Here is a 21,970-nt window from a genome sequence, read left to right as displayed (position 1 = left end):
CCTTCTCCAATTCGTGAAAGTGAAAAGTGAAAGTGAAGTCGCTCAGTCGTGTCCAACTCTTAGCGACCCCATGGACTGCAGCCCACCAGGCTCCTCCGTCCATGGGATTCTCCAGGCAAGAGTTCTGGAGTGGGGTGCCATTGCCTTCTCCTTGTTGACGGTGTAGTCTCCACTAATTGTTGGAAATTCACTGGCCTTTGAGTAGTGGGCAGGAGTTTTACACTTGGCCCTTCGTGGGCTTTGGCCACAGGCTCACAGGAGCCCCTTACTCATTGTAAAGACTGCTCACGTGGGCCTTTTGATTAATTTCCCATCAGTCTGCCTAGAGGTAAATGTAGAGAGCCCATTTCATCCAACTCAAACAGGAGCTGAATCTCTGACTTTAAACAAGTGATGGCACTTTTCTGGGTTTTCGTTTTCTCCCCTGTAAACAGAGGGTGACTAAACTAGAAAACACAAAGTCCTTTTAACTCCAGGGTCTCTGGTTTTGCAGTGTGATTTATAAATGAAAGTCTTGGCATTTGGAGTGAAATTAAAGAGCAAAGATTTGGTATGTGGAGCTCTTCCACCTGAGCAAACACTACGCCCACTAAGTGTAAATTCCCACTGGTACGGAAAACAATAGACCACCCCTGGAGTGGGAGAGGGAAGGTTCAAGACATCACTGGGAGAGAAAGACCTCTTTGCTCAGCAGCAAATAACACGCCCACTGCCAGATAAGACAATCATTAAAACCCAGGAGAATGGGTAGCACAAAATAGACTATTACATGTAGTGTGAGAACCTCATCAAGGAACTAAATCAGCATGGTGGATAAGCTAGCACTACTTTAAAAAAAAATACTACTCAGTCTCCTTGGTATATTTTGTAATGTTGGGGAGAATCTGGTAAATGTTTGGAAGAGAGGTCATGTACACATATAAAAATGTATGAGTATAAAATTCTTTCAGATGCTTCTCCATGGTTTTCTGACACCCCCTGCAAAACAAATTATTGACGGAAGAAAAAACACCAGACTGACTTCTAAGATCTGGGGTGTAGGACCTTCACACCAGGCCTACCAAGGGGGGGATCACTGAAGCCTGCCCTGAGCAGAAACTGCAGTGGATGGTGAGGATGTGATCTCCACAGAGGGTGGGCTGTAGAAGGAGCAGGCAGTGACCGTAGAGTCTAAGGACAAAAGGCCCGTTCCCAGTTTTGAGGGACTGCACACATCAATCAGTACTAAGCTTCTAATTGGACTTGGTAAGGAGAAGCTTCAGATCCAGATTTTATTGTATTTAGAATAATCCAGAAACGTGACTTTCATTGTACTTGAATTTTGTGGAATGAGTCATCCTGGTCACACAGAAAGTATTTCAGGAAATCTTCAAAATAACCCTGCCAGGCAGGCATTAGTATTTCCATTTTACAGATAGGAAAACAGAGGCACAAACCTGGGTAGTAGTTTTTCCCAAGTCCACAGCTCATTGTGGCAGAGTCGGTATTTAAATCCAGGACCATCAGATGACTACGCTCTTAAACGCTACATTTCAGTATGTCTAGGGCATGAAGGTTTTATGAGTCTGTATATTTTTGTCCTCCTAGGAATCTTTGCAGGAAATTAAATCAAAAACCTTCTCTTATATCTCTTATATTTCCTTCTTTTCATCATCAATGACTTTGGATAGTCCCTAAAAGTTGATGGATAATGTTGATTTATAAGAAAGAGAAACACTTATTGACTGATCTTAGAAGATTCCTTGATTTTTATGAATTAAAAGATAATACCAAAAAAGAAAGAAAGAAAGAAAAAGAATCAAGGTCTATTAATGCATATATATGGAATCTAGAAAAATCATTCTATTGAACCTATTTGAAGGCCAGGGATAGAAATGTGAATGTGGAGAATGGACTTGTAGAAAGAAGTGGGGAAGAAGAGGGTAAGAAGAACTGAGAGGATAGCACTGCCATATATACACGACCATGTGTAAAACAGACAGCTAAAGGGAAGCTGCTGGAGAGCACAGGGAGCTCAGCTCTGTGCTCGGTGTCGACCTAGAGGGGTGGGATGGAGGGGTGGGAGGGAGGCACAAGAGGGAGGGGGATATATGTATACATGTAGCTGAGCCACATTGCTGTACAGCAGAAACTAGCACAGCATTGTAAAGCAAGTATACTCCAATAAAATAAAGAAGCAACCAACCAGCCAACAAATAAAAACATATATTTGTCCAAGTTGTGGAAATTTAGAGAGTTTTTATTTTCCCCTTTACACTTAATATGTTCAAGAGTTCCTATAGTTGAACTTGTATTACATTCCATAACCAAACACAAAAGGTGTTATTTAAAAAGAGGAATAAGGTACTATACTTAATAACTGAAGAAAAAAAAAGAGAAAAGAACCAGGGTCAAAATCAGTGAAGAAGGTTTAAGTTACTACACCCTTTGGATCAAAGAAAAATAGGAGACAACAAACCGTACTTACAAGGGGTTCTGCATTTGAAGATGACCAGAGAATTAACAGAAGAAAATAGGAACGATGCCAAATATCTTTGCTAAGGTTTACTATATGGTCAGATCAATTTCCAAGGCTTAGATGTCAAAGTCTGGCTTCATATATTTTATGGTCCTGGCTGCTTACCAAGTAAGACTCATACAAATAGTTACCGGGTGGTTGTTTTTGGTGAAGTGTAATTTTATAACAAAACTGAGTAGCCTTTATAACAAATGCACTATTGTCCTCTGCATTTTATTATGCAGTAGGTGAAATAACGACGTTAGTCGATGACTCTTCCACTGCTTTCTGAGATTTCTGCCTCTTTGGGATTGTGATTAAGGCAAGACGCAGAGATAGAATATTCCCCACACGTGGTGACTTCCTAGCTTTAACTGCCCTAACAGCTCATGGCTGTGTGTGGAGAAATCATTACCAGGAGTTTCAAGAAGGAAGAATGCAGTCTCTAAGTTCTAATTCCCTAGAGGATATCAAATGATCAGAAGGAAAACCATGAAGTCAGTTCAGCTTCTGACCCTAAACTTCAAAGAAAAAGAGGAGTGATAGAAATGTAAAGTTGTGGGAAGACATCGTGCGTACATTTAGAAATTTTTGTACCTAAATAGTCGTTTTCCCTCATCCCTCTAATGAGTGATTATTTATTTATTTCTGTTTTTTTAATTGGAGTATAATTCCTTTACAGCGTTGTGGTAGTTTCTGCTGTACAACATGAATCATCTATGTGTGTGTGTGTGTATATATATATATATATATATATATTCCCTCTGTCTTGAGCCTCCCACACATCCTACCCGACCCCACCTCTCTAGGTCATCATAGAGCCCCGAGCTGAGCTCCTTGTGTTATACAGTAGCTTCCCACTAGCTATCTATTTTATACACGGTAATGTATATATGTCAATACTACTCTCGCAATTTGTCCCACCCTATTCTTCCCCCGCTCCATGTCCATAAGTCCATTCTCTACATCTGTGTGTCTATTCCTGTTCTGCAAATTGGTTCACCAGTACATTTTTCTAGATTCCATATATATGCATTAATTATACGATATTTGCTTTTATCTGTTTGACTTACAAGTCATTGCTTTCTTAATACAAATTATATTATTGCTTGTTTCTAAGAGGACAATCCAGGCAGTTTTATAAATATCAGGATGGATCCGGCCAAAGTATAATTGTTTACACAAAAGCCCGAAGTGCCTTCAGCATCTGAGGCATTTGACTCCAGAGGCACGCGGCAGAACAGCCCAGCCTGAAGGTCCAAGGCACGCAAGAGCCAAGTGGCCTGTCGTGGCCCTCCAAGCAGCTTGACATGTCACTCTCCTCACAGAAACGCATGCCGCTTGTCATGACATTCTGAGTGCTATACGTTGCATCACGTGTATATAGTTACAATTTCAAATATAATTTATGATCAAACCAGTCATGAATGGGGGATGGATGAGCAAAGAGTATAAATACATACTGGGTTCTGCCTAATTCCTTTTAAGCCTGTGGCCAAGCGGTACCCTCTGGTTCCCAGCCTCTCCCTTTCTCTCTGACCAGCCACCACTTAATATCGTTTAAGTCAATAATATGGTTATGAAGTCCCCATTCATAACTTAAAATGGCTGTGTACTTTGAGACTCAGAGCTAAAGCAAAAGACAAGTGTGCAGCTATTTTTACCCGGGGCACAGAGTATATGATTCATTAGTGAAAATTCTCATATGGTTTTTTGGTGAGATGAGGTATAATTTACCCAAAGTCCATAAACCAAGACCTTATTAGGATTACTTAACACTTAAACTTCCTCAACAGTGAGACTAAAAAGTCAATACTGATCCTCCTAAAAATGATCTGGTGACATGAATTAAAAGTCTAAAGAAGGTGCATATCCTGTGGGAAACAGACTTACAAGAAAGAATCAGGGATGCTGTCCTCCAATATAAAACAAAAAGTTTAATATAAAAAGAACAAAACAAAATGAAAAGTTAAAAAAAAAAGAATTAGGGATGCAGACAAAGATTTAAATATGAAGGTCCTTATCGAAGTATATTTTTAATAGAGAAAATTTGGAGTAAAAAAATCTAAGTATCCCATAATAAGAAAATAAAATGTGGTCTCTTTATGTGAAGGCATATTATGCAGTCATTAAAAAGCATGTCAGGAAAATTCTAATATCAATACACTGAAAATGAGCAGCCATGATTAGAAAATTAAAATATTAAATTTTATATATACTATGATCCTGATAATAAAATGTTTGGGCACAGAATAAATACTGAAAGAAAAAACAGTAAGTTACTTTGGTAGTTTTGACTGGGTGGTGCTGATTCCGTTTTCATCACAATATTTTTCTGTGTTTTCCACAATGTCCACAGTGATCTTGTATTAGTTTTATAATCATAAGCATAATATACAGTGCAAATTAAAGATATATCTGGATCATACAAAGCACTGCGCTAGATATAAAGCTGGAGCATAAAAGCTGTTTTGTTAATGTAACTTTTAAAGGAATGGTCCCTACATCAGCATCATACAGAAACTCAGAAACTCTCAACTATGTAAATTACTGATGGGCTCTAGGAGCTTTGACATGTATATTACTCAAGATCTTTCCAAGATCTTCTCTTCTGTGCTAAGGACATATTCTCATTGACAGAGGCTTACAGAATCCCTTTACTGGTATTCATCTGCCTGTCCCATAAAACATGACCTAGCAAGTCCCCTTCAGCAATTCTGAAAGAGGGACAGAGGGCCCCAGGTAATATGATGCACCCAGAGCGCATCTGCAGCTCTGACAGGTGCAAACAACGCCTCTCATCTAAATATAAATGGACTTAAGCAGTTTGGAAACAGTCTTTCCCACTTTCTATTCTGATCGAGCAAAAGAATGCTCTCTTCTTTAGTTCTGACTCTCTATGCTGGTTATTTTTTTATTTAGATTCACTTAAATTCAAAGAGAAGCAATGTTAGAACTCTAAGACGACAGAAAGAAAAGGATTTCCAAAATCTTGTGTGATTTGAACTGTTTTTGAAATTGTTAAGTTGAGGAGGAGATAAGGTATTAACATTTTTTAAAGTTTTCTGGACGAGCAAAAAAAAAAAAAAACTGATGTTAACACATGCAGAAGGAAAGACTATCTAGTATTTAAGCCAGAAAGAGGATCTGATTTTTAATCAATGGAGTGGAAATTCTTTGGGGGAACATATAGAAGAACTCTGTGCCATTTCCAATTCCTGCCATTCTCTCTCCCATTACCCCTAAACGTTTTCTCCCCCTTCAGGATCCTGCTCAATGGTCACTTCTCAAAGGTCAGCCTTCTCTAACCTTCCCCTCTTCCCTCTCCCCCACTGACACACACACAGTCTTTCTCTTAGCTCCCCAGAGATCTGCCTTTCACACGTTCATTCCACATCATTATTTGTCAGTTTAAGAGCTTCTTGAGAGTAAGATAATATATCACTCATTTTTCCATTTCCAGCACCTAGGCTTAAGTTGGTTAATAGTGCACTATAGAACAAATGAACAAATGTGTAAGACACAGCTAAAAAGTCACAGATGAACCCAGTGCAAGAATAAGACAGTGCTACCACTAACAACCATGAAAAAAGAGAAGTTTATGGATGATCATTGGCTATCCTTAGCCACTGGCTTCTTTTTATTTGGGGGAGAAGGATAGGCTTATTAAAGAATATTAAGGCTACAATTCAATGCCAGATATTAGAAAAGGAACTTGGTAAGCATTGACTAAAGGGTTGAAATTTTCCGTTTTCGGTTTCCCTCTTTGTTGCTAGAAAATGAAACCGCAAAGCAAGATTGTCTAAGGACCAGTACATCTCTCAGGTTCTGGGGTTCAGGACTGATATGAATTCTCCTGCAACAGTTCTCCAGAGCTTGCAACCCAGCTCTATTCCAATCTCAAAGACTGTGCTCTTTTCAAACTCTTAGATGCCACAGTCCTACCTACCAAGACTGTGGTGTGCCACAACTAAGTTTAGCCCCACTCTCCTGGTCTGAAATAGTCACCTAAACCACAGGGGAAATTATTACCCATGATTTCCTAGATCTATGTAAGGAAGATACTTCCAAACCCAAATGCTATAAAATTGTATTTACTTGTCCCAACTCCTTCCCACTTGGGTTCAGATCACCCTTTACCTGCATATGTTTTGCAATACCTGTTGGCTCTTTATCTCTGCCCACTCCTCTAGCGTGCTCCCTCCACTTGAGAAATGTAGGCAGCACTTGGCTTCATAAATTTTCAAACTTCTCATCAGCTAATAAAAGGGTGTTTAGAGTTGGCAAAGGAATTATTGCATAGGAATTTCATTTGCCAACTGCCTAGCAATAGTTAATTTCCCAGGTGGTCCTTAATTAGATTTATCCACTGAAAGAGAAGGAAGAGGACTAATGATCACCCTTCAGACAGGAAGACTGAGTCTGAGGAAGCTCTCTATAGCACCGAAGACTCCAACTACATTATTGTAATGGACCAGAGTTTTTGTCTTACATTGCTAGTAAAGTTAGAAGCTGCTTTTAAATCTCTTATAGCAGAAATTCCCATATGCTATGGTCAACATAATAAATTTTTATAAAGCTAAATATATGCAATATGAAGGACTAGCCTCTACTGAGATTAGGCCCTTCCTGTATTTTGTTGTTGCTGTTAAAGAGTGTGTGCATGTGAACTCAGTAGTGTCCAACTCTTTGCAAACCCATGGGATTCTCCAAGCAAGAATAGAGTATTTCTTTCAAAAATAAAAGGTGGTAACAGAAGATGGTAGGACTTGTTTATATTTTTAATTGGCACTTTAAAAAGCTGGTAATCCTATATTAATTTCCAAAATTCAATAAACCTGGAAAACTGGGATCCTCATCCCTAAAGTGGTTAGCTCAGAGCTGGTCACCAAGGAAATGATATCTATGACTGCTGCTGCTGCATGCATATTAAATTGATCTCATATGGGTGGAGGGGCTTCTAAACTCTATTCTAAACTCATCATTCTCTACAGATCTCAAGCTGAAGCCCAGAGATCAAGGAGGCCCTGTAGATACAGGTTGAATCCGTTCATACAGATTCAAGTTAGGTAGTTTCCTCGGAAATATACCTACCTGCTGCTGCTGCTGCTGCTGCTGCTAAGTCACTTCAGTCATGTCCGACTCTATGCAACCCCATAGACGGCAGCCCACCAGGCTCCCCTGTCCCTGGGATTCTCCAGGCAAGAATACTGGAGTGGGTTGCCATTTCCTTCTCCAATGCATGAAGATGAAAAGTGAAAGTGAAGTCGCTCAGTCGTGTCCGACTCTTAGCGACCCCATGGTCTGCAGCCTACCAGGCTCCTCCATCCACGGGATTTTCCAGGCAAGAATACTGGAGTGCGGTGCTGTTGTTTTCTCCAATACCTACCTGAGAAACCCTCAACTATATATGCAATATTCTGAGATGGGTATTGGTCCTTTGCCTCAATAACAACTTTATTAAAAGGATTTTACTGTATTCCATTCACAGGGACACCCGGACCGTGATCGGCACAAAGCAAGCGTTCAGTAATTACTTATTTTCAACAGTATCCTAGAAGCTGGGGATACTGATCCCGACAAGGCTCCACCTAAAACGGAGGGAAACACATTTGGCATTCTCTCCGGGCTCCTCTGGGCTCCACGTGTGATGGAGGAACTAGCGGTCACCTGTGAACCCCGTGGCTGAAGAGTAAGACAAAGGCGGGGCCGACGGGACGGGTGAATGGCTCTGCAATCCCGTCCGCGCGCGTAGGGTGACTTTTCCCGGCTAGGACTTTGCCTAGGCAGTAGGAACTGTGCCAGGCGCCGGCGTCCAGCCCTCTGGCTGTAACGGGAAGCCGTGCAGCAGGCAAGTGCCTCTGCCCCCTGGCGCCCGTTCCCCCGGCTTCGGATGAAATTGTGACCCACCGCCCTCTTCCCAGCCCTTGGAACCCGGCCCTATCGCTCTGGGCGCGCAGCCTATCACGTGGCGCGGCGGTGCTGGGGGGGGGGGGGGCGGGGGTGGGGGGGGGCGGGGGTGGGGGTGGGGCGGGGGTGGGGGGGGGCGGGGGTGGGGGTGGGGCGGGGGTGGGGGGGGGCGGGGGTGGGGGGGGGGGTGGGTGGGACCGCGGCTCCGCGGTTATTGGTGGACGGCGCGCGTCTCGGGCGCGCCCATTGGCTGCGGGGGGCGTTCACGGGAAAGGGGGGTCTGGGAAGGCGTCCCGAGTGGGGAGAGGTGGCCTGAAAGTTAAAGGGAGCCGCGCGGCGGCTAGAAGTTGGAGTCCCAGGTGAGGGGCCGCAGGGAGGAGGCGGGAGGGCTGCTCTAGCGCACGGACGGATGCGGCTGCCCGCGGAGGGCGCCCACCTGAGCCCCGGCCCCCGCTCCTGCTGTCGCCGCCGCTGCCCCCGCCACCCTGGCTGGGATGCTGCCGCAGGCTGGCGCCTCCGCACCTCGGGGCTTATGAGCTGTACCAGGTACGTCCCCCACCAAGCCCGCAAGGCCAGGTGCCCGACCACAGAAACGGCGACGAGGGCACGCATCAGGGACCCTCTCTGGTGCCTGCCTCACACACTTTCTTAGGCCAGCTTGCAGTTACACTCTGGGCATGGGACACTCTAGAAGGGCTTGAGGAAACTGTTGCTTCCTCGTGGAGAGGGCAATGCAGGGACCAGAGGTTGGATGGAGCCTGGCCGGACCCACGTGATGCACCGATTGGGGGTCCTGGCCACGATGGGAGGCTGGGGCTGGGAGTCCAGACCACTCTTGGTCCCTACTGTGCCGAGTTCGAACCTGACACTAGGCTTTTCCGCCTGGGAACCGACACTCCTAGAGCTGAGCCCTGGGATCTTGAGCAGAAGGGAAAGTCGCTGCGTCTCTCACCCCGCCTCGATTGCCCGTTACAACGTAGGGAAACACACTAGGTGATCTCTCAGGTCGCCGAGGGGGCTACGGGACACGGAGCGCACCGGCGGCTGGGGCCACTCCGAGCCGAGCCACCTCGGGTCCCCGGCCCCCAGACGGGCCGTCCTGGGCCGGCGGGGTCGAGGTGGCCGCGCGGGGACGCTCTCGCGGCGCCTCTCCGTCCGGGGTGGCCCCGCCGCCCCGCCCTGGTGTGATAACTAGGGCTCCTCCTCCTCGTCGTCTTCCTCCCCCTGCCGGTCACAACTCCGGGAACCCAGCCCAAGCCCTGCCTCCCGGACACACACCGAGGCTCACGTAGTCTGGTGGCGGCAGCCTCCCCTGCCACCTCCCTCCGGGTTCTCCGATGCAGCGAGCCAGCTGGAAAGGGGGCTTCCCCGCGGCCCCACAGGTGGGTTCCCGCCCGGCGAAGGATCTCTGGGAGGGGTTGGGAGCGGGGTGCAGCCCGGGCCTGGCTGGACCCAGGAGACAGTGACCTGTGGGATCTTCGAAGCCAGGACGCCCTGGCCTGCCCCCGTGTCCTGTTCCTGTCCGTTTTGAGTCCAGAGAAAGAGGTGTGGAAGCGACTCAGTGCAAAAGAGAGAGCAGAGAGCCCAGAACATACTAGAAGGTTTGGGCTCTCTCCTGGTATTGTTTGCTGCAGAAGAGGAGAAAATTGAGAACTTGGAGAGTTGCTAGAAGATGTTGGGGCCTGTGGTGTGTGTGGCCAGGCCTCCCTGGGAGACCCACGGCCCAGGAGAAGCCAGAGGAAGGCCTTCAGGCTGGGGTGCAGAGGAGAAGAGGAAATGGTTCATTTGGCAGGGTTGTCCAGGAGCCAAGACTAAAGTGAAGACAGCTGGAGGATTTACCCCAAAAGTAAAGTTGAGGTATTTAGGGAAAAGTTAGTGGGAAAAGAAGAACCATCAGGCAATATCAGCAACCCAGAATGTCAGAGCTCAAAGGGATCTCAGGGGAGAAGCTCAAGCCCAGAGAGTTTGAGTAATTTGCCCTGAGTGCCACAATGGCACCCCACTCCAGTACTCTTGCCTGGAAAATCCCATGGACAGAGGAGCCTGGTAGGCTGCAATCCATGGGGTCGCTAAGAGTCGGACATGACTGAGCGACTTCACTTTGACTTTTCACTTTCATGCATTGGAGAAGGAGATGCCAACCCACTCCAGTGTTCTTGCCTGGAGAATCCCAGGGACGGGGGAGCCTGGTGGGCTGCCGTCTATGGGGTCGCACAGAGTCAGACATGACTGAAGTGACTTAGCATAGCATAGCCACAGCAACGTGTAGGCATTCCTAGGCCAGTGTGCTGTATTTCATATTGGACACTTCTAGATGCAAACACTGTGCCATTTTAACTTATCTCTTTCCTATAACATGCAACCTCATCCACAGATATTTATCTCAGAGATGCTTTGGATGGCGGTGACAGAATAGAGGAGTCCAAGTGGCATCTAGGGCTGCGAATAACAGCCCCATGGTCAGAGTACCATGGGAAAGATGCCAACTTTGTTCACACTATGGCAGCCAAACCTTTTGGGAGCAAATAGAGAAATGCCAAAGGCGTAGGTGGCCACATCTTTAAAACAAAAATTATACCTGGTAACTTGGTTGTCAACGCTTACCTTCACAACGTAGCTTCAGTGTTCCTGGTGAGTTATTGGTGCGTCTGATATTTCTGTCTTTTCTTATCAGAGTGCAAGAGAATGGGGGAGGCAATGTGTTGGCCTCAATACAAAAGAAAAAGATTTGCCTTCTATAAAAGGCACAGCCAGAGAGTCAGTAGTTCAGCTGCTTGAAACTGTGAAGGTTATAGGGTTATTTTCTGTACAAGTTGATAGATTTTAGAGAAGAATCACCATTACACGTAACCCTTGCCAGCTGTCTTGAGAGGGTGTGTTGTTTGTTACTAGTGGAACAGGGAAAACTTTTATGCAAAACTCTCCATGTTCTTTCTGATTTGCATGGAGTGTTAGGGTTTGTCCTCTTTTTGACCAGAAACACTGAAATGTACCCTTAGACACGTCCAGTCTCTCTCATGGGGCAAGACTGATCTCCTAGGCATCTATTTGGAAGCAAAAGTTTTGAGAATCCCTGCTGGTCTGAGTAACAGCTACTCACAGTCTCGTGACCTTGTCCTGCAAAGAACTGGTATCCAGGTCCGATGTCATCTCTGCTGGTTCAGTTGTGTGTCCACATCTCCTTCTGGTTTTTTTTTCCCTGACCAACCTTGGTGACTCATATTACCTGGCTTGGGCGAGGGAAAGGGCAGAGCTCCCAAAGAGTCTCTCATAAGAGAGGGCGTGAGTACAGCCCAACGCATCCTGTGTTGGAACTGATCATTTTCATGCCATTTAAGGATTAAAGCACCTATCCAGGTGCCTGCCTTTCAGGAACTTAGGAAGCTCTGATTACCTTGCGTGTCTCCAGTGACAGGAGTGTGTCTGGGTGTTGGTCATCATGGTCAGGGTCCATCAGGGAGTTTCTGAGCAGAAGATCAGGAAGGCTTACACCAAACCAGCACTTTGGTGCACCAGTTCTTGGAGAATGATCTGGTGAATAAAAACTGGAATCTACCTGTGAGGACAGACAAGGGAGCCAAGAGTCAGACTGCACCCTCTGTTGAGGCCACAGGGGTTAGTGACCTCCCCTCCAGCGCTGGCGACACTGAAAAAGTGAAGGGATTCTGGGCTGGAGCCCAAGAGGAACACCTGGGCCCCCAGGTGGTTCACCTTCCTTTTGCCTTTCGTGGAGAAAGTCACACAACCAATTCCACTCTGGAAAGTGCCAGTGGAATTGTTTGTTTAGTTCCAGTCCACCGTGCCAGTGGAGTCTGGCTCTGACTCCAGCCTTACCTCCTTAACCCCCCAACCCCCTGTTCTTAAAGCTCGGTGATAAAAGGGATCCCAGGGGTACATTTATACCTCTGGGTCCAAATACTGAAACTTTACCAAGGCTTTCAACTAAGCCTCTCCAACTGGCGGGGTTAGAACTTGAGAGCAATTGCGGTTGACTGCAAGTGTGCAGGAGAAGGCAATGGCACCCCACTCCAGTACTCTTGCCTGGAAAATCCCATGGACAGAGGAGCCTGGTAGGCTACAGTCCATGGGGTCGCTAAGAGTCAGACACGACTGAGCGACTTCACTTTGACTTTTCACTTTCATGCATTGAAGAAGGAAATGGCAACCCACTCCAGTGTTCTTGCCTGGAGAATGCCAGGGACGGGGGAGCCTGGTGGGCTGCTGTCTATGGGGTCGCACAGAGTCAAACACGACCGAAGCGACTTAGCAGCAGCAGCAGCAAGTGTGCAATTGCTTTCGCTGATCTGCTTGTGTCAGAATTCTGTTTCCAAAATATTTTGAGAGCTCCCCAATCATTTTCTAATGATCTGTTTTAAGGTGGTGCGGGAAAGCACGTAGAGAGCCTGCAGTTGACCTTGTGCTGACTCAGGCCAGGAGGAAGCTGCTGTGGCCGAGGAGGAACCCTTCCTCCCTTAGTTCATACCCAGGTTGTCAGGGGTGGGCAGAGGAGGAAGGGCTGGGATATGTGGCTTTGCCTGCTGTTTGGTTATTTTTAATTAACAATTCATTCAAAAAACAAAAGCTACCTGTGTTAAAAGTAGAACTGAATGATTCCAATGCATTCTAACAGAGTTTTGCAATGAACAGAGGAAAAGAAAAATTGAATTACTTTTTAGGCATAGGGTTTTTTGGTGTTTGTTTGTTTTACATTGAACCCCTTAGTGAACCCCCCACTGACATTTTTTTTTTTTTAAAGCTGTCTTGCCCAGTTCAGTCAGAACTTGCCTTTCCAGAACAATTGCATGGGTGTAAACAAATATAATAGCCAATTTTCTCCTAAAATTTTCACTTGTTTCACTGTGTTAGAGGAGAAACAGTAACACAGATATCCTTTAAAATGCATCTTGATGGCTACTTTCTGGCTATAAATTAAGATAAAAACATTTAGAAAGGTTGAGCCATTTCAGGCTAATACAGGTACTTGTGTTTATTGTTTTGTCTCTGAACGTGTGGGTTTCTCCACTTGGTCATTACCAAGTGATTCCTGCATCCCGAGGAAGTGCTGTTTTTGTTTGTTTTGGAAAATGGGATCAAACCCAATATGTCTTCATACTTTCTCATTTTTCTTTATATATTTGATCATCAAAATCAAGCTGAAGAGCAGATATTATTTATGGGTCTGGTATTGTATGTGAGACCAATGATCTCCACTCTTGTCAGAAGATGAGCAACATTTTGCCAGTCTTTCTCCTGAACTACCATCATCAATCCACAGCACAGCAACCCCCATGGAGGGGAGACGAGGGGAGGCCTGAGAGTTGGTACCCCAACATACCACCACACACTGTTGCCACACTAGAGCCTTTGCCATGCAGGAAGATGTGATTGGCAACTAATCCAGATCCTGTGTTCTGTGATTCTCAGACCAAAGATTTTAATCCAGATTTCATCACTGACTTCTTCAGTTAGCCCTTTGGAACTGTCAAATCAGGATATCAATTTGCCATGGTAAATAGAAATTCAAATAGCTTGGCTCTAGTGTGACAATAGTGTTGGGTGAATTTTGGCAAATCTTAAGATATCTGAGATGTTTTACTATATTCATTCTGTTTTCTTGGTTAGAGAAGTTCTATTATTTTAGAAAAGATAAGACAGTACAAATCAGGAAAACAGAAATTTCCTGAAATCCCATCACCTTGATATTTTGGCAGTTTTAAGTATATCTCTAGTCTTTATTCTGTGCATATATGTAATAATTTTGCCCTACAAATCCAGTCTTTCTGTATAATTTTATCTTCTCCATTTTTTACATTGACAGTGAAAGTCAAAGTCACTCAGACATGTTCGACTCTTTGTGACCCCATGGACTGTATAGTATAGACTTGATTGTATAGATTGTACAGACTGGACTGTATAGAATTCACCAGGCCAGAATACTGAAGTGGGTAGCCTTTCCCTTCTCCAGGTTATCTTCCCAACCCAGGGACCAAACCCAGGTCCCCTGCATTGCAGATGGATTCTTTACCAGCTAAGCCACAAGGGAAGCCCAAGAATACTAGAGTGGGTAGCCTATCCCTTTTCTAGCAGATCTTTCTGACCTCAGAATCAAACCAGGGTCTCCTACATTGCAGGTGGATTCTTTACAAACTTAGCCATCAAGGAAATCCATTTTTTACATTAATCTTATATTATGAATTTTTATGCCTTTTAAATATTTTTTACAAATAATGATTTTAATGATGATATAAAATTGTATCACATGAATATAGTATATTTGATTTAATCGGCTACCTGTTATTGGTCAGTTTATTTTCTCACATTTCTCCCTCCACTTAATGTTGCATTGAACAATTTAATACATTAATCTTCATGCATTTTAAATTATTCCCTTAAGTTTAACACTTGTATGTGATATAAGAACCTGAAAATAAAAGATTTAGAAATTTTGTGCCATTTGGACTAATATAGATATTTGTACTATCTTTTGAAATTCTTTCCTAACTCATTAGGTAAAAACAGGCACTATTTTCTAATCTAAATTTCTTAAATTACTTATAATTTTGACATTTTGCATATTTATAAGCCACTTTTAAATTTCTTCTATGAATTTTCTATTTGTGCTCTTTGCTCATTTTTCTACATGGAATATTTGACTTTGTTATTATTTTATAAAATCTCTTTATATATTAATGTATTAACAGTTTGCTGCCATTCTTTTTGGAAAATATTTCCCCAGTTTGTCTTTTTTTTTTTTAGTTTTACTTACTTTATTCCCTTATAGAAAAAACATGGTTTTTATGAAGTCAGATTCATGTAATCTTTAGCATGATTCTCTTTGCTTTTTATTCTTATAGAGGCTGTTTTCACTGTAGAAAAAAAAATTATTCACTGATACGAAAAGTTTAAAAATACTAAATTTCTGGCACTTTTTAAAAAACATACTAGAATATAAAAATCTATTGTACATTGAATGAAGACAGGTTGGGGTCTGTCTTCACTACTGAATCTAGGGTCTGGCATCATGCCTGGCACATAGCAAATGACAATCAGTATTTGTGGGAGGAATTAATTTCTTTTTATTGGATGAAAGCAGGATTTACCAAACTGTGTTCAGCAAGGTGCTCCACAAAAAATGGAGGCTTCCCTCATTAGGAATAAGTTTTGGAAACTCCACAAACAGCATGCGCTTTTCATTATTCCCCACAATCATCAGTGCACTGAAGGCCTCAAGAAGTCCTGACAGGGAATCCCATGAACTGGTTTTAAGACCAGTGGTTCCATACTTCTTTGGTTTTAACCTTGGGCCTCTCCCCCTGCCCACCCTCCACTTACGCTTTTAATCTCCCCTGAAACCACGGTCACACTGGACCACCCTTGAGTTAACAATGAGCTGTGGCCACGTGGGCGGAGATGAAGGCAAACGCAGCTTGCCAGTCCCTGTTGGAAGGATGAATCTGAATGTCTGTCTGATCTCCTTTCTGTTTCTGTCTTTCCTCTTGGCCAGGGTTCTAGCGTGTTCCTCTAGCCCCGTGATGGCCGTGGACATCGAGTGCCGGTACAGCTGCATGGCCCCCTCCTTGCGCAGAGAGCGGTTTGCCTTCCAGATTGCCCCAAAGCCAAGCAAACCTCTGAGGCCTTGTATTCAGCTGAGCGGCAAGAATGAAGCCAGTGGGACGGTGGCCCCGACGGTCCAGGAGAAAAAGGTGAAGAAGCGGGTGTCCTTCGCCGACAACCAGGGGCTGGCCCTGACGATGGTCAAAGTGTTCTCCGAGTTCGATGACCCGTTAGATATTCCGCTGAACATCACCGAGCTCCTGGACAGCATCGTGAGCCTGACAACAGCGGAGAGCGAGAGCTTTGTGCTGGATTTCTCGCAGCCATCAGCGGACTACCTGGACTTCAGAAATCGGCTTCAGACCGACCACGTGTGCCTGGAGAACTGCGTTCTGAAGGACAGGTCCATTGCAGGCACCGTGAAGGTGCAGAACCTCGCGTTCGAGAAGACGGTGAAAGTCCGGATGACCTTTGACACCTGGAAGAGCTTCACAGACTTTCCCTGTTGGTACGTGAAGGACACGTACGCGGGTTCAGACAAGGACACGTTCTCCTTTGACATCAGCTTGCCTGAGAAAATTCAGTCTTACGAGAGGATGGAGTTCGCCGTGTGCTATGAGTGCAATGGACAGACGTACTGGGATAGCAACAAAGGCAAAAACTATAGGATCATCCGGGCGGAGCTGCAGTCTACCCAGGGAACAGCCCAGCCGCCAAACGGACCAGATTTTGAAATAGCCTTTGACCAGTTTGGAAGCCCTCGGTGTTCCTACGGTCTGTTTCCGGAGTGGCCTAGTTATTTAGGATACGAGAAGCTTGGGCCATACTACTAGTGACAGCCTGGGATGGAGCCGGGCTCAGTGGGTGCGGATGAGCCGAGCTGCAGTCGTCCTGAGATGGAGAGGGAAGCCCGGAGAAGAGCTGAACTGCCATCATACACAGTTTTGAAAGTAAAGGATCCTAGTCACTTTTCTCCTTCAATCAGCCAAGACAGCCAGGTTTTGATCACAGAAATGGGTTCACGCTTGGAGGAGATGGCTGTGCTGGTCCGTTTGGCAATGACGGTCTGTCTGAGCAGGATGATGCTGGAAAGGGTCTGGACGGGACCCAGGCTTGTGGGCAGCCCTGGCTAGGCCAGAGGATGTTGGCTCAGTGATAAGGAGTCCCTCTCCTCTTGGGTGTGGGAAGTCAGTCCCCTGGCAAGCCCTCAGTCCTCCCCGTGGCCCCTCTTCTGGGGGTCTTCACCACCCAGCCGGGGCCTTCTCACCTGTTGCATGGGCTTTACACTTTATCTCTGCATTTTTTGTGCACTTGGTTTTCTTCCACAGTTCAGCTGCTGTTCAGGAAAAGATGATGCAGGCCGATCAACTTGTGATGGAGACGGGCATTTCCTCTTTCTGACCCTGTTTTGACAGCCCAGCAGAGAACAACACACCAGCAATGGGAAGTCAGCTGGCTCCTGGGCGGTGTCACCAATGGTGCACTAGGCTGATGCCAACAGGACAGGCATGAATGGGACGCTTAGCTTCTCCTCTTGGCTTTGGGGGAGCTTTCTAAGCCCTCGCTCTTACCCTGAGTCACCGGACAGCTTGGTTACAAGACTTGTTGTAACTTGCTCAGCTGGCTTGCCCGTGTCTCTTTCTTCACAAAAGGATTTTAGAATCTCTTTTCCTGGAGAGTCATCATTTACACCATGTTTGGGACGTTTGGATTTGCAGATTCAATATATCCTCCACACCTCCAGAAAACATTTGGTTGTATTTTGACTCTGATTTACAACATCCACATTGTAAACAACACTTTACCAGCCCCCACGGACTTTGATTTGGTAGTTCTTATTTATGGTGTGTGGGTGTGGAAAGGGATGGGGAGAAAAACCTCATCAAGTTCTCAGATTTGATTTTTACTGTTTGCCAACTCTGAAGTATCATAGACTCATTGTTCTTAACCACATTGGACTAAAACATTAAAAGTCTGTTGGTTCACACTGTTGTGAGATTCCTGGGACTTTCCTCATCCAATGGATCCCCAAATCCTGTGATTTTTCTTGGGCAAGATTCATTGGTACTTGGGAGTGTTTAAAAAGTACTTTTATATGTGTATTTGTAGAAGGTTTGGGTTTTGTTTTTATTTTCAGAACTTAATTAAAGGACCGCCTCGTTTTTCTTCTGCCTGATCTTACTAAAGCGAGGTCTTCCTAAGGGGAGGCAGGAGACGGGATACCCCACTCCCTAGATCTGGGGACACAGACCTTGGACTCTGCACGCAAAGAGCCTTCTTTTGCTTGCATTCTCCAGATCAGTTGGAAGAGACCTCCTGGTTTCTGTGGCTTTTGTAAATCAGCATTGAGCAGATCTCGAGTGTCTTGGCTCCTAGAGTTTTGTGGTTGGGTTTGTTTTTTTTTTTCTTTTCTTTTTGAACTTTAAAATGTTTTGATTTTTTAAAATGCTCTTAAGTGGTGTTCCATAGAGTTCTTATCCCTGAAACCGGCTGTGATTAGTCTGCAACGTAGTGCTTAATTTTTTATGTCTCTCCCCCGTGGCCAATGCTGGGGGATTACATGCTAATAAAATTTAAGGGACAATCACATTTTTTTCTTATGCTGACATTGGGCAGAACTAGGTTTTATGTAAGCATGTCTTACATCCAGTACACAGACAAGATTCTCTATATTATAAATCTGGTGATCAGAATTGTTATACAAGAGTGTAAATCTACACCATTTGGAAGCAAACCTAATTTTATACGGGTCATGAATTTATTTTGCTTTAAGAAGTCCCCTCCCTCCTGTAGTTTATGAAAGGTACAAAGTGTGCTGTCATTTCCTTATGACTAGATCGTTCTCTGTTAGTAAGAAAAATGCCCCAAGTGACTTCTGTATGGTTTTCAGTCATTGTGATCTGAAGGCATTCCCGTGTCAAAATTTGAAATATGGTAATTCAGTGATAAGTATCTCTTTCAAAACAACCACAAACCCTCCCCCTACCCTTCTTTCCTCCCAGCTCACCCCAGCTTTTGTGCTGGGGCACTGGTTGCAAACCCCCTCACCAGTGCACCTGGGTTGCTCACCCCACCGGGCAAGTCCTTACCTGCTGGCAAAGAAAGACCCTTCTCTGACTAAAGCAAGTGCCTGCCCTGGCTCCGCAGCAGCATTGTCAGGCAGTGAGGTTTTGGCCTCTGAAGAGCACTATCTCCTCTTCACCAGTCAGTCTCCTTTTGGGCTTCCCACATGGTGCTAGTGGTGAGGAACCCACCTGCTAATGCAGAAAACTTAAGACAAGTTTGAGCCCTGGGTTGGGAAGATTCACTGGAGGAGATCATGGCAACCCACTCCAGTGTTCTTGCCTGGAGAATCCCACAGACAGAGGAGCTTGGCGGGCTGCCGTCCATAGAGTCATAAAAAGTTGGACACTACTGAAGTGATTTAGCACACGCATGCTGTCTGCTTTGGGGCCAGTTCTCTCCCAGGATACCAACAGCTGGCCTCAGGACCTGCTCCCAGGGGCTCTCTCCTCGGTTCCTAACTCACCAGCAGTAATATGTCCACACACTTCAGAAAGGGACAGGTTTCTTATCTGGAGACATGACTGTAGCCTGACCTGTAGGTCTGACTCTCTTGGTTATAATGACAAGTGGCCCCTTCCCAACTCGCCCCCGCCACCGCCCCCCCAAAGGACCAGCCTTCTGCCAGTGGTGCAGCTGTCCAGGGGCGGGGAGGCAGCTTCATTTCTGTTTCACATTTATTCCCCCATATGTCCTGGGGAGCGTTTGCAAATTAGGTGCAATAAATAAACTAGGTGCTCTAAAGATAGATTTTATACAATAAGCTTTCAGTGTTTCTTGGAAGATGGCAGCATTTGGGCAAGACTGTTTGTTTTTTTCTTCAAGTGTTCTTGTTACAGGTGAAAAACAGTGAAGTTACGTAGTTCTCCAGAGATTAAAATGATTTCAGAGTCAGGGTAGAGTGTATTTTCTAAGATTGAACGGTGGCAAAACATTATTCTTTCAATGTTTTTTCTAAAGATGTAAATTTTAAACTGCTAAAAGAATGTTTTGGGGTTTTGATCTTTGCTTATTATTTGACATTTTTAAAAACAAGCATTACTTGTAGTCACTGGGATACTAAATGACTTCTGTCTATATATACATATGTGTACAAACCCCCCAAAAGTATTGGCTCACTTTTCAGAAGAGCCGTGGGCTAGGGTTTCCCTCTTAATGGACAGTGAGTGAAAACTTCAGTATCCTTCCGTCAAAGCCCTCGACAGGATGTGATTTGCTAGAGAAAGCACCATGGCTTCTGCCCTGGGAGGTCCTGACGTCCTCGTCTTTCCTGAAATGACCACGGACATTGGGGCTAAGATGTTATACTTACAGTGGGATCTCTCAGGTCATCTGAAGACACTTTGCCAGTGTATCTTCACTTCCTGAAGTGGGACACATCTGAACGGGGAGGGACAGACAGCCGTGCGGACGGGCAGCTTTTCCTTGTTAGGGTTGTAAAGCATTGGAGCGCAAGTTGTAAAGCTGTGGATGCTTTTAGTCTTGTTTATCAGTTTCTAAAGTCGGCTGGACCTGTGAGGACTCCAAGAACACAGCTGTGGTGGTGGCAGTCTGCTCTTACTTCTATGTGAATGTAGAACCGGAGACTCAACTTCATTTTCATGCCTAAAAGTGCCTTGTCGAGAAAGTTCCACAGGTTTTTTTTTTAATACATATTTTTGTACAAAAAGGGGAAATGCACTTTAAAAATCACAAGAATGGATGCCTTGTGTGTAGTATAAGAGAGTGGTTTGTTTGGATCTCAAATGCAAAAATGTAATAAAGGTAGAAAACCCAAAATGGAAAGTGTCCTATTTTAAAACTGACTCTCTTACAGTCAGAGGTTGGGGAGGAACATTTTCAATCAGTGTGTTTCCACATATAGAAAGCCAGTTTCCAAAAGGGCTAGGACACAATCAGTGGCTAAGCTGAAAAGCTGGAAGATGCAGAGAAAGGAGTAATTGCTTTTTAAGCTGTTAAAGCAGCCAAGGCTGATTACAACTAAGAAAGTGATTGCCAGGGAAGAGGAACAGGGGCCTGAGTTGTTATAAATCGTTTTTAATGATCTCAGGGTAGATCTCTTCCTACCCTCTCACTTGCTCTTGAAGAGTATTTTTGGTTTAATGTATGCAACAGTGGGAAAACTAATAAGCAGCTATCATAACTTGGAACTGTTTAATCAGACAGACTTTGCAACCAGCAAACCACACAGCTCCTAGTGGGGCCCTGCCTCCAAGGGGTGCAGGACATTCACCCTAAGTAAGAGTTCAGAGATGTTTTATTTCAAAGTTCAGAAGATGGGATGCAGGCGAGGTCAACTGCTGCCAGATGTTTCCTGCCAATCAGTCTCAGCTACAGGGGAAAGGCAGTGGTGTTTCTGCCGTAGAAAGAGTATTTTCAGTCTTAGCTCCTGGTCAATAAGTGCCCAAAGCGAGCTACAAGTGTAACCGTCTTTCTCAAGCCTGGCAAACACTGCCCACGTTTTGGCTTTCCAGAAATAAGGGGAAAAAAGAACACTTGTTTTTATGAATGTCGACTTGAGATACAATGTGGTTTTCATAATCATTACATAATTCTCATTTGTGAGATGGACATTCAGGAGATATCTAGAGTAAAAAGAAACAAGGAAAGAAAAAAAAAAAGCCAAACCAGTTTTCTAGAGCAACATCCCCAGAATAGCAAATATCCAGCTCTGTGAATAATTCAATGGAATATTTGTTGCTCATGGGCAAGGCCATTTCTAGGTACTGTTTCTTTTTTTTTTTTACCTTCAGTTTCGGCTGTACCGGATGCAGGGTCCACGTTGCTGCCTGTGGGCTTTCTCTAATCGCAGTGATCCGGGGCTACTCTCTAGTTGCAGAATACGGGCTTCTCACTGCAGTGGCTTCTTTTGTGGAGACTGGGCCCCAGGCAAGCAGGCTTCAGTAGTTGGGAAACATGAACTTAGTTGCTCAGTGGCATCTTCCC

General features: G+C 44.8%; 1 protein-coding gene across 2 annotated transcripts; it reads left to right on the top strand.

Moving 5' to 3' along the window:
* The first annotated feature begins 8,715 nt into the window (after positions 1 to 8,715).
* PPP1R3B (protein phosphatase 1 regulatory subunit 3B) lies at positions 8,716 to 20,803 on the top strand. Of its 2 annotated transcripts, none has more exons than XM_019953544.2 (2): positions 8,716 to 8,953; positions 15,912 to 20,803. In XM_019953544.2, exons 1-2 carry the CDS (start codon positions 8,817 to 8,819, stop codon positions 16,792 to 16,794), a joined length of 1,020 nt encoding a protein of 339 aa, XP_019809103.1. In that variant the 5' UTR covers positions 8,716 to 8,816; the 3' UTR covers positions 16,795 to 20,803. The 2 variants fall into 2 exon arrangements, with proteins under 2 accessions (XP_019809103.1, XP_070637419.1); XM_070781318.1 differs by lacking the exon at positions 8,716 to 8,953 and adding an exon at positions 9,659 to 9,789.
* The last annotated feature ends 1,167 nt before the right edge of the window (positions 20,804 to 21,970 follow it).

The sequence above is a fragment of the Bos indicus genome, chromosome 27 (assembly GCF_029378745.1).
Source record: "Bos indicus isolate NIAB-ARS_2022 breed Sahiwal x Tharparkar chromosome 27, NIAB-ARS_B.indTharparkar_mat_pri_1.0, whole genome shotgun sequence".
Lineage (NCBI taxonomy): Eukaryota > Metazoa > Chordata > Mammalia > Artiodactyla > Bovidae > Bos > Bos indicus.
The sequence above is the reverse complement of the archived record's forward strand: the minus strand, read 5'-3'. Positions and strand labels throughout refer to the sequence as shown.